Genomic DNA, 11,438 nt, shown 5'->3' with positions numbered 1-11,438 from the left:
GGAGAGCAAAGCTCAAATGGAAAAGCAAAATTCACAGAGTGTGTGCCCTGGAGCTGGCAGTGATAGACAGTGCTACCTGCCCTGGGGACACCCCAGCAGCTGCTGCTTCCACGGCGCTGGCTTTTAGCAAACCGCCAAGTGCCGCAGGGCTGACAAGGAGCCGCGGGTTGTCCCTGCTCCCAGCGGACCCCTGGGTCCCCCAGCCTGAGGGGTCTGTGTCACCTGGGGGAGCACGGACCACTGGCTGGCAGGGTGCAGCCGGTGCCTGGCCCAGGGTGCTGGGCTGCAGGAGCCCGGGAGGTGCGCGAGGGGGAATCGCTCTCCTCTGGCTTTCTCCCTCGCCTGATGTGACTACAAAGGATTGTGGGATTTAATTAAGTTCTGTTTTCCTCCCAATAACAGTGGGAGTCTCTCCTCTCTGCTTTAAAACAGACACACTGCCATGGAAGACAAATGCTTGCAATAAAGCAAAGGACTGTGCATGCCGGGGGAGGCCGATGCTCGTGTGCAGCTGGCACTGCCCGGGGCGCGCTTGCCGCTTCTCTGCCGCACACCCGCACGCTCGCAGCTGCCCTGTGCCTCTGCGTGCCCAGCCCCGCGTGCAGTGCGTCCCGCCGGCCAGGCCCCGGTGCCTAGAGCCATGTGGCAGAGCTGCCGTGGGCTGGCCCCAGCGCAGGACCCCTGTGCAGCCCCCGTGCCCCCAGCCCGGCTGACGGCCAGCGACGGGCACGGGGGCTGTTTCACCGTCAGCTCCCACAACCGCTGCCTCCATGTCTGCCCCAGGAGGTGGGGGGCTTGTAAGGGTGGCTGCCGCCAACCCGGGGCACGCCGGCACTTTGCAGAGCTGTCGCCCCTCTGCAGGGCAGCGATGGCTCCGGGGGTCTTGCCCCAGTGCGAGCCTGGTTTTTCTCGCCCTGGAGGTTTTTCTGTGCTGTCTGATGGCTAGATGCAGTTGCCTGTTTGCTGGCCTGGTGAATCACGTCCTGGGAGAAGCGTCATGCTCGAAGGTGGCAGGTTGTGCTTGCCAGCGGGGAGCTCATGGCAGGCAGCGATTTTCGCCTGGAGCACACCGGGTGATCGTGCCCTCCAAGAGCCGTGGTGCAGACCCCGAGCACGGGAAACGCTCTGGCAGCTTCGCATACGCCACGCGCACCTCCAGCACTGAGCAGCCCCTTGGCCATGGTGCGGCAGAGCGCCCCCCCCACCATGGAGCGTCCCCCCCGCCCCGCACCCACCGCTGGACAGGGTGGCCAAGGGTTGCCAGGCAACGGGAAGATGCTTTTTCAGACCAAAACGATAAATCGGCAGCTGGGTCAGGGGTGGGGAGGGACACGGCCGGGATGGGGCCGCCTGGGGAGCACTCGAGGCTCCCCCAGCCCCAACAGTGCCACAAAAATTTGGAGAGGAGAAGCAGTTGTTGCAGCCCCACTCAGCCAAAACCTGCTCTGGTCCCAACCACCACCGAGGACCCCTGAGCATCAGCTGAGGACGGCACTCGGCCCCGGGATGCCCCTGCCCGGCTGGGGGACAGGGCAGGGACAGGGTGTCCTCCTGTGGGGATGGCCCTGCTGGCCTCCTCCCTCCCCAGCGAGCCCTGGCCCCACCGCATGCCCCGTATGAGATTGAGCCCCTAATCTGCCCTCTCCCTCCCTCGCCAGCCATCATGCACACAGCTAAATGAGCTCCAGGCAATTTTCTCAGAAGTTGAATCCTCGCATTGTGGGAACACAGGACTAAAAATAGCCGAGGTCTGTGTGCGCGTCTCACCCAGGTGAATCTTGCTCTGGAGATAATGGTAAAGGAGGCTGCCACCGGCTCCTCTGCATCCAGCCATCTCCCCCCACTCAGTCTCAGTTTCCTGCAGGGATCTTGCTGCCCAAACGTGTGCTGTGCCATCCCCCAGAGCAACCCGTGCATGGCTGCAGCAGCCTGGGGACCCCTGGCCAGAGAAACCCCTGTGCAGGCGAAAGCTCCTGGAGCTTGAACATCCCTCGGCGTGGGCATCGCCAGCAATGGGCAGAGATGCCCTCCGTCTCTCACCTGGCAGCCTCCAAGGGCTGCGCTACATCTGGGCATACTCCGTCCCAAGGGGCTGCGTTGTGGAGAGGGGACGTATCCCCCTGCTCCCCGCCCTGGCCACCACCAGCATCTTCCAATTCAGACGCTCATCTCAGCCCAACCCCAGCCCTCCCGGGTCCAGCCCAGGGTGCAGAGAAGTAGCCGTATTTCCTTCCCACAATGACTCAATTACAAATTCAGAGTTAAATCTTCTCCCACAAGACACCCCCCTCCACCCCTGTGACTACTTCCACTGCTTTGAATGTTGAACACTTTCCAGGGATTTTTCGTGTGTTCAGGCTGACCCCATCCACTCTAGTTCAGACTAACTTAATCAGCCTCATTTTATTGCAAACTGCTGTAGTTTTACACCTCTAGAAAAAGGCACTGCTTAAGTTTTTGGCACCTGCCAAGCTCTCGCCACGCTGCTTTCTCTGCCCCTGTGGGGGCAGGAGGAGAGAGGGCGGATCTGTTTAGTGCTCCCAGCCTTTATTTCTATCAAAAATGACAAATTATTAGAATGGTGGAAATTAGAAAAATGGCATTTAGGTAACAGACAAACCTCCCTCTTTTCTTCAGTTGGCATCTGGTTAAAAGCAGATTTGGAAGTGAAAGGTGGGAAAAAAACAGGGTAATCTTCTGAATGCTGACAGCTAGGCAGGGGGGCTCCCTGAAGGGGCAGGGGAGGGAAATGGCCCAGGAGACACCCTGAGAGCAGCTCATCTGACACCCACATCGCTCACACTGCAGAGCACTTGGGAGACACGTCCTGGCAGCACCGTGGCAGGGGCACAGCTGGACAGAAACCATCGGGTTTGTTTTCATGCCAAAACACTGCTGGAACAGATCACCACCGCTGTGCAGGAACTGGCCTGAGGTGCCGGGGTTTTGCTGGGAAAAGGACTGTGAAATGCAGAAAGCAGCAGGGAGGGCTTTCCACCCTTGCGCTGCCATGGGGCCAGAGCTCAGCTGTGCCCCAGAGAGAGCCCTGAGGGTCTCCTGGAGCTCAGAGTTCCCCCATGAGGGCAGCCCCTGGGCTGTGGGTGCTGGGCACCCGGCCCCCCCGCGAGGGCAGCGCTCCAGCCCACACAGCCCACTGCTGACAGGGAGCACAAAAACATCGTCATATCTTTAATCACCAGCACTGCCGAGAAGGAGCGCAGAGGCCAGGCTGGGGGAGCTGGTGAGGAGGAGGAAGGACTCCCACTGGAGCGTGGGAAGGGGCTCTCCCTCGCCACAGCCCTGTCATGCAGGCGATGCCCCAGCTCAGCTCTGCCCTGGCCGGGATGGCCCAGGTCGTCCCCCCCCACCCCCCAACAGGAACAGCCCCTTTCCCCACGCCCCCTGTTCTCCCTGGGAGATTTGCTCCCACCTCATCCCATGGCTGGTCGGCAGCACCAGGAAAGAGCTTTGAGCCCCTGCAAGGCTGTCAGGAACGGGCAGCACCACCCAGAAGAGCAGTCGCTGCTCTGTGGCTGGGCAACCCCAGGCGCCCAGCTCTGCTCCCCCACCCCTCCACTGCACAGCGAGCCAGTGTGGAAGGTAACAGGGCCCGGGGGATGCCACAGCCACGGCAATAAAAAGCATAGGGAACGCCTTGGGGAAACCAGGAGCCAGGGTACCACCTGCATCTGTTTTAGAAATTACTTTATTGCACTAAAAAGGGGAAGTCATCTGTAAACAAACATTCCATTCAGGTATTAATATATTTTTTCACTCCAAAAATGCATCATTAAATCCAGCCACAGAAATATCAAAGCAGGAACAGTAGAAAATAGCTACAGGGGAGGAAAGACCCAGCCAGGCCACAGTCCCAGCTCCCACACTGCCTGCCCACCCATTGCAGGACCAGGGCTCACAGCAGCACATCCCAGGGCTCGACTCCAGTGAGGCAGCCCTAGGACAGGTGGGGGGGCAACACAAGCCCCCAGGCCCTTGGGTGTCCCCCCAGGGCCAGCCCCAACCCAAGGAGCAGCCCAGGGCCCTGCTCTCAGCGTTCCCCTTCCCTGAACCCAAACGGACACAGCTCTGCCATGGAGGATGCGTCACCCCCCAACTCTCTCACAGAGCACCAAAATCTTTGCCCAGCTCCTGTTCTCCCTCCCCTTGCAGCCTGGTGGGTGCCCCCCACCCCCAGCAGTGCCTGGGTCCCACCAGCCCCTTGCAGGCACAGCCCCCCCGGGGACCGCAGGTCACTGGTGAGGGGTGCACAGGGCTGTTGGGCAGCAGCCAGCTGGGCAGGGTCCCCTTCCTGCCCCAGGACTGCTCAGGGACATGGCCCATCTCCCCATCCCACCCTCCCCAGAGCCCCCATCTTCCCCCAGGGCGAGCCTGGGCACTCCGGGGTCAAGGAGTGTCCCCCGTGTTGGCTCCTGGGGGAGTGGTGGGAAGCCTCAGGTGGGAAACCCCCCACGAAGGAGGGATGTGTCTGCTCCTTACATCCTGCACGGTTTGTTTTCAGCCACAAGCTCGACAAACAGCCACGATCACCCCAAATCCCCACGACATGCAAACACCGTGCTATCAGAACCATGCCTCGCGTACCTGAAACATATTTACAGACATAAGTAAAACACGCTGGGAAAGATCAGCCTCGGATATAAATAGCCAACACTGAAATCTGCCATCTGCTGCAAAGGACAAAGAAGGAACATCAACTGCCACCGACAGAGGTTAATACAGAGGGACACATGTGTGCGTGTGTGTCCACATGTGCTGCAACAGGCAGGGACAGGAGCACTGCAAATTCTGCTCCCTTCCAGAGAAACATGCAGAGCCCGATGCAATGGGTAACACCACACCAAACAACAACAAGGTGTCTGTTTTATCCATCCGCAGAAATGCCCCGGCTGGCATTTCTCCCACTCCCAGTGCCTTCAGCCAGTCAACTGGGATGGCAGGGAGGGATGGGAAGCGGTGGGAGCACCCCACTCCGCCCAAAAGGGAAACTGCAGAGCCAGGCTAGTCCCTTTCGGGAGCTGTGTCCCGCCAGGCACAGGGGCTTCGTGGCCCCATGGGACACATCCTTCCGGCCAGGCGGGTGCAGCTGCTCACAAGCCCCCGAGCCCCCACAGGCAAGAGAGGGCAGAGGGTAGGGGAGCCTCAGCCTGCCTCCTGCCCAGCAACACCAGGGGATGTCCCCAGTGCCAGCCAGACTGCCAGCACAGAGGGAGGCTACTCCTGTCGCCTTGGCTTTTGTCAGCAAGGACATCTGCTGGGACACTGCCCGGGACCACCCATGTGCCCAGGGTGAGGGGTGCCAGGCCCCCCATGGCAGTGCCAGCCCCTGGCATCTCCCTCCCATGGCTAGGGGACAGGCACAGGCAGCCTCCTGGATTTGAGCAAACCCAAAGCCCCTAAAGCTGCATGAGCCATTTCCTGCAGGGGGTCAGCAGCGGGGGACACTGCTGGGGGTGGGCAGGGAGGGCATGCTGGGAGGCTGCAGGTGTCAGACCAAGCTGACTTGCACATCTGTGCAGTCCCGCAGGGCTGGGAGAAGTCCAGGAAAGGCTCAAAACCCACAAACCTGACTCATCCCCCAGGGTCACCTCCCTTGGCCCACTCGTGGGTCACCTCTGCAGTATTTTCTCTGCAGTTTCCAAGACTAGAAACTTGTCTTTTAAATTAAAGCCAAGATCAATGGTACCACCTGACTCCAGGAGCTGGGGCTTTGAGAGAGGTGGCAGTAAGTATGCTACAGAGATCTACCCACCTCCAACCTTCATGCTGGCCAGCTGGAGACCACAGGCACCAGGGAGGGAAGAGCCCAGCAGTTGACATCCATCCTTCCCGGTGGAGATGGGGCCGGTGCCTCCCCACTGGGCTCCGGGAGATGCAGCCCCAGGAGGGAGCAGGGAGGGAGCAGAGGGGAGAGGCTGCAGCTGCCAGCCCTGCCTGCTCTACTGCAGGAGGGCTGGTGCTGGCAGAGCCCCACAGCAGTGCCACCCCCGGGGACCCCCACGCTCTGCCATGGCCCCGTCCCTCCTCCAAGGGCCTTTCCAAGCCCTCCTCCAGCAGGGCTGGGGGACAGGGCCGGCCTCCCCCCCCTCGCCCCGGCCCCACAGGCAGACAGCTCCCTCCGGGGCTGGCAGCAAGCGCCTACAGGCAGGACAGGAGGGCGGTGAGCGGCAGCTCCTTCTCTCCCAGAAGCGTGTCCCGCTTAAGGCTGCTGCCCTTGTTGACCACCTTGAGCTTCAGGGACATCTTCCTGGCATGGCCGGGGCCCAGCCCATCAAAGAAGAAGTCCTCGTTGAAGATGGGGTTGCGGCTGTTCTTGACGATGGTGCTGCGCTGCTTCTGCAGCTTCCCGGGGTTGAGGCACAGGGAGACGCAGCAGTTGATGCTGCGCAGGTCGACGAGGGCATCGTAGAGGTCCTCGGCGGAGACGAGCCGCACGCGCAGCCGGGCGTTGGAGGGGTCGTAGTCAGCAGCCAGGCGCAGGCTCCCACCCCGGCTGAGCCGCAGGCTGTGCTCCCGGTCGCGGCCCGGTGGCAGGTCCAGGGGCAGCAGGGCAGTGGGTGGCTGCCCCCCGGCTGGGGCACTCCTGGCGCGGCGCTGGGCGCTGGGGCTGGTGTCAGCTGAGCTGTCGTCAGTGGACAGCGAGCTGTTGCGGGCCACTGAGTGCTTCAGCTTGATGACCTTGGACTGGCTCTCCTGGCTGAAGATCTTCAGCAGGGAAACAGAGCGGGAAAGCAGCGGGGAGCCGAAGGGCGAGGACTCGGCTGAGGAGCACGTGTCGCTCTCGCCACCGCTGAAGTAGCGGCCAGGGTGCATGAGGGCTGCGCCCAGGTCAGCGGGCGCCCGGGGCCCGCTCTCACCATTGAGCTTGGCTCTGCGCTGGGCGCTGGGCGAGGTGGCCGGCGAGGGGCAGAGGCTGCTGTGCTCACTGTGGAAAAGCGACTCTTTGCGCCGTGTGTGGGGACTCTCCACCAGCGTGGCAAAGCCATAGGAGGTCTGTGCCTTGGGCACGTAGGGCAGCGACATGGCCGTCTGCGCCTGCGGGTCCACGTTGGTGCCGAAGCCCCCGTCGGCCGTCCAGTCCTCAGCACTCTCAATCTGGATGATGTGTCGGCCAGCGGCCCGCGGCCGGGACCGGCTGGACGGCCGGGGGCTGCGTGGGGGTTTGCGCCCAGCCAGGTCCTGCTCTGAGGCTGAGGGGCCCAGGGCGGGTGCTGCAGGGGGCTCAGGGCCCTCAGTCTCGGCAGGCGCCGCACTCAGCTTGGGTGGGATGAAGAAGTCGGGGATCTTGTCGGGGGTGAGGACGTTGCTGTAGCGGGACCCCCGTGGGGACTCTTCTGGCCCTGCGCCCCGGGACCCGCCATTCTCCGCCACGCCGCGCAGCCGCTCCAGGAGCCACATGTTGCCGCTGAGTGCGGGGCTGGAAGAGACCCAAAGGGCAACGCTGTCACCGGGGGCCAGGCACCGGCAGCCCGGAGCCATCAGCCTGAAGGGTGAGCAGCGGCACCGAGAGACCGGGACCCCCCAGCCCGGGGGGACGGGGACAAGGATAGGAAGGAACTGGCCACACCGAGGGACACGGGGACCCGCCAGCCCGGGGTGGGGGACGGGAAAAAACCGGCCGCGCCGATGGGCACCGAGACCCGCCAGCCCGGGGGTGGGGAACGGGAAAGTACCGGCCGCGCAGAGGGAAACGGACCCGAGGGACACGGACCCGAGCGATGGGACGGGACGGGACGGGACGGCCGCGGCGCACGGGGAGCCGCTGCCGGCCGCGACGCGATGCGATGCCCGGACGAATGAACCGACCGACCGGCGCCGCCGCGAGCGGGAAGTTGCCGGGAGCCGCCGCACCTGGAGTGGAGCCGCCGCCGCCACCGCAGCCCGGGCGGGGCGGGCGCGGACGCGCTTTTATACGGCGGCGGCGGCGGCGACGGCCCCGCTCCTTCCCCGCGCCGCCGCCGTAATCCTCCGAGCGCGGCGCCCCCGCATTTCCCCGCGCCGTGCCGTGCCGTGCCGCGCCCGGCTGAACCGGGACCGGGACCGGGACCGGGATCGGGATCGGGATCGGGATCGGGACCGAGCCGGGCCGAGCGGCCCCGGCATGCTGATGCTCGGGGGACGCGGGGACCCGGCCCCGGGACAACCGGCCGCCTGCCCACGGGAGCCCGGGGCTCGGATGGGACCGGGAGAGTGGGGGCCCTGAGCCGGGATGAGGGCGGGAGCGGGACGGCAGCAGCCCCGTGCCCCCCCCCCAGCGCCCTCCCGCCCTGAGCGCGATCGGGGGCCGAGGCCAGCGGGACGGAGCCGTTCCTTCCCCCCCGCCCCCCCGAGCACAGCCCGCTGTCCCTTCCGAGCTCTGGAGCTCGTCAAAGCGCTGGACAAAGCCAGCAGCACTTGAGGGGGCTTGGAGCTCAAGGACTCCCCAAGTGCGTTAAGTGGTTTAGTATCGTGGCTGGAGGAGTTGGGAGAGACAGTGCCACATGTCACACGTCTCACTGGCACCTGGCGGGGACAGTGCTGGGGCAGGATACGGCCCAGGTGGTGCTGGGGGCACCAGGGGCAAAACGTCAGGAGGATCCACGGAGCATCACTGCAGGCCCTGAGGCCCTGGTGCTGCGGGGGGGGCAGGAGCGGGGCAGGAGGCTCAAACCAGGGTGATTGGCCCCAGCCCAGGTACCGCATGGATTTATAGCCTTGGGGACAGGGATGCACCAAGCAGGACGGTGGCACGGACAGGGACCAGCAGCTGTTCCTCCCTGGCTGCTGCCCTGTGGATGCCATCAGGCTGCAGGGAAGGCACCGTCATCTCACAGCAGTGCAGGGCTGGGAATAATCGCCAGGAAGGAGAGCCGGGCATGGTGAGCTCCTTCGGCAGGGGCTGCTGCAACCAGGCAGCGACCGCGAGAGGTGGGAGGTCTCAGCTCCCTCTGCATCCTGACTCCAAGCTGATAAAAAGAGCCAGCCAGCCGTGCCGAGCTAGACCGAGGGCTAGCAGCCAGCTCTGCCAGCACCTGGGAAAGGTGGCAGGATAGAAGGTCCCCAGGTCCTGGGGGAACAACCCTCCTCCCTCTCTGGAAGCGAATTGCCCTCCCCAATCCCTGCACCCCCCCAGTTTTGCCAAATGCGCTCCGCCTGCCATGCCCAGGCCTCTCCCAGCAGCGAGCGGGTGGTCCCTGGCAGGGCAAGCATGCTGATTTATGGATTTTCTTGGCACATTGCTCTGCCTGGCCAGGAGCACTGGCTCAGGCCAGCTGCAGACCCTCACTGGCAGTGGACCCTTTGGCACAGCTGCCCCTCGCTGGCATGGGAGCAGACCTGGGAAAAGGTGCTGGGATCCTCCGAACAGGGCGTGTGGGGATCAGGAACCAGCCAGGACCTGGAGGGATCTGGGCAGGGATGTCTTGCAGGTGGCAATGGGGAAGGGGGACAGTGGTGTCCTGCCTGGACACTGGGCACTGCACTACAAGGGCACTGAGTCCTGGGTTCCATGGTGGGGGAAGAGGGCAGAGGGAGCTCGGGAGAGGAAAACGAGGCTCACAGGAAGGGGAGGCTGGTGAACAAAAGGCTGGTGTTTGTTTTTCCTCCCCGCCCTGGCACAACAGTGGGTAAACAAGGTGCAGAAATGGTTGGGTTCCCTTGAGATAACAAACTGGAGCTGGGCCAGGCCTGCCTGCTCGGCTCAGGGCCAGCCATCTCTGGGACATGGAGGGGAGCAGGGTGCTTGGAGCTGCCTGCACTGAACTTGCCTGGGCTCAGCTTGGGGCAGGGCTTCCAGGTTTGAGGCAGGAGAGGAGTTGCAGTAGTCAGGCAGTGATGCTGAGGTTCAGAATGCCCCAGTTCCCACTGAAGGGACAGCAGGAGAGACCCTGTGCTCACGGCAGGAGCTGGCATGGGTGCTGACATCTCTGGCACCTTGGGGACATGGGCTGTGCTGGGGACATCCCTTCCCGGCAGTGCAGGCAGGGGCTGCAGCCAGCCCCGCTGCCGGCATGGGGCTGCCAGAGACCAGCACTTGCCTGCGGCACTGCGCTGCCACAGCCACTGCGTGTGCTGGGAGCTGCCAGACCCAAAACAGAAACAGGCAGAGAACAAATGCTCACAAGGCCAGCAGAAAACAAGGTTTCCAGGGCCTCTAAAATGGGCTCTGGACTCTCGCTTGGCACCCAGCAACATGGAGCCAGGAGGGGTGCCTTTTCTTGCCAGCCTCCCCCTCATCCAGGGCTCTCCGTGGATCAGGCAGCACGGGATGCCAGGAGGGGTCAGCTCTCGGGGCTCCAGAGCCACTTCCCCAGGCAGCGTGACGGGGAGCCAGACAAGGGCTGGGTGCGGTGGACAGGGGTCCCTCATGCTGGGCTGGAGGCTGCCGGAGGCATGTGGTGCCTGGCAAGGCCTGGGCATGGCACCATGGGTGAGCGATGCCTGGCTGGGGACACTGCCGGGCCTGGGGACGCTGGCAGGGCTGGGGACGGGGCTGGCGGAGCTGGCAGCGTGCTACCACCTGCTGGAAGCTGGGAAGGAGAAAGGCCCAGGAGGGGAAGGGGCTGGGACCAGGACCCCGGGATCCAGGGGCATGGGCTGAGTCCCTGCCGCAGCCCCTCCAGGGCAGGAGTGCTGCACACATTTCTTACCCAGCTGGTTAGTTCTTTCCATTAAACTTGCTCTGCCAATGTCAGAGACTCTTACCCTCTGTCCAGGAAAACTGAACTGGGCAGTGTTTGTTGTCAGCACGATTGGAGACAGAGGGACAGTTGGCCAGCGAGATCCCCACGGCCCTGGGAGAGCAAGGAGGCCACGTCCCTCTGCAGCTGCTCTTTTGTGGCTTCCAAACCTTCCCCAAACATCTCGGCCTCCCCATCATCACATGGGCTGAAGGAGGAGTGCTGAGAGGCCAGTAGCTCTCTCCTTCAGCCCGGTGTTAACTCTGGAGCCTACAGATGGCTACTCAAAACACACCAGCAGCCACTGGCGGTTTCAGCACATGTGCCACTATCCGCTTCGCTCCACCATCACCCAGCCGCAGGCTCCCATGGGCGCTCTCCTCACTCGCCCTCAGCCCAGCCAGGACCAGTCTGGAGCGGAGCTGCACTGGGTGCAGAGCATGTGGAAAGAAATCCAGTTTCAGATGGGAGCACTCCCTGGTGCTCTGACTGCATTATTCATGCCCATACTTAACTCGATCAAGGCCTCATATTTGTTTTAACTGGTTTTTTTTGTTTCAAGAACTGCTGCATGGCTCCCAGCCCGCCTCCCCCTGCAGGGTCCTGCCCTCATGCCAGGTCGCCATGGGGTGCTGCCCCACAGCAGGACCCTCTCAAGGAGGGTCCCCGTGTCTCCACGCAGTAGTCCTACAACCTGGGGCGGAGGCGGGGGGGGCAGAGCCCCCTGCACCCTGTGCCGTTGGCACTGCACACCAGCTTCAA

At 63.4% G+C, this 11,438-nt stretch overlaps 1 protein-coding gene across 3 annotated transcripts; it reads right to left on the bottom strand.

Moving 5' to 3' along the window:
- Nucleotides 1-3,688: 3,688 nt before the first annotated feature.
- Nucleotides 3,689-7,951, bottom strand: C2CD4C (C2 calcium dependent domain containing 4C). Of its 3 annotated transcripts, none has more exons than XM_069790666.1 (2): nucleotides 7,870-7,951; nucleotides 3,689-7,435 (listed from the first exon to the last, which is right to left on the bottom strand). In XM_069790666.1, the coding sequence occupies exon 2, from the start codon at nucleotides 7,414-7,416 to the stop codon at nucleotides 6,157-6,159; it is 1,260 nt and encodes a 419-aa protein (XP_069646767.1). In that variant the 5' UTR covers nucleotides 7,417-7,435; nucleotides 7,870-7,951; the 3' UTR covers nucleotides 3,689-6,156. The 3 variants fall into 3 exon arrangements, with proteins under 3 accessions (XP_069646767.1, XP_069646769.1, XP_069646768.1); XM_069790668.1 differs by having other exon boundaries at nucleotides 7,829-7,887; XM_069790667.1 differs by having other exon boundaries at nucleotides 7,821-7,882.
- Nucleotides 7,952-11,438: the final 3,487 nt, after the last annotated feature.

The sequence above is a fragment of the Haliaeetus albicilla genome, chromosome 8, assembly GCF_947461875.1.
Source record: "Haliaeetus albicilla chromosome 8, bHalAlb1.1, whole genome shotgun sequence".
NCBI lineage: Eukaryota > Metazoa > Chordata > Aves > Accipitriformes > Accipitridae > Haliaeetus > Haliaeetus albicilla.
The sequence above is the reverse complement of the archived record's forward strand: the minus strand, read 5'-3'. Positions and strand labels throughout refer to the sequence as shown.

What these genes read in the sequence shown, in the direction of transcription:
- C2CD4C (XM_069790666.1), bottom strand. Translation starts at nt 7,416, where the DNA reads ATGTGGCTCCTGGAGCGGCTGCGCGGCGTGGCGGAGAATGGCGGGTCC.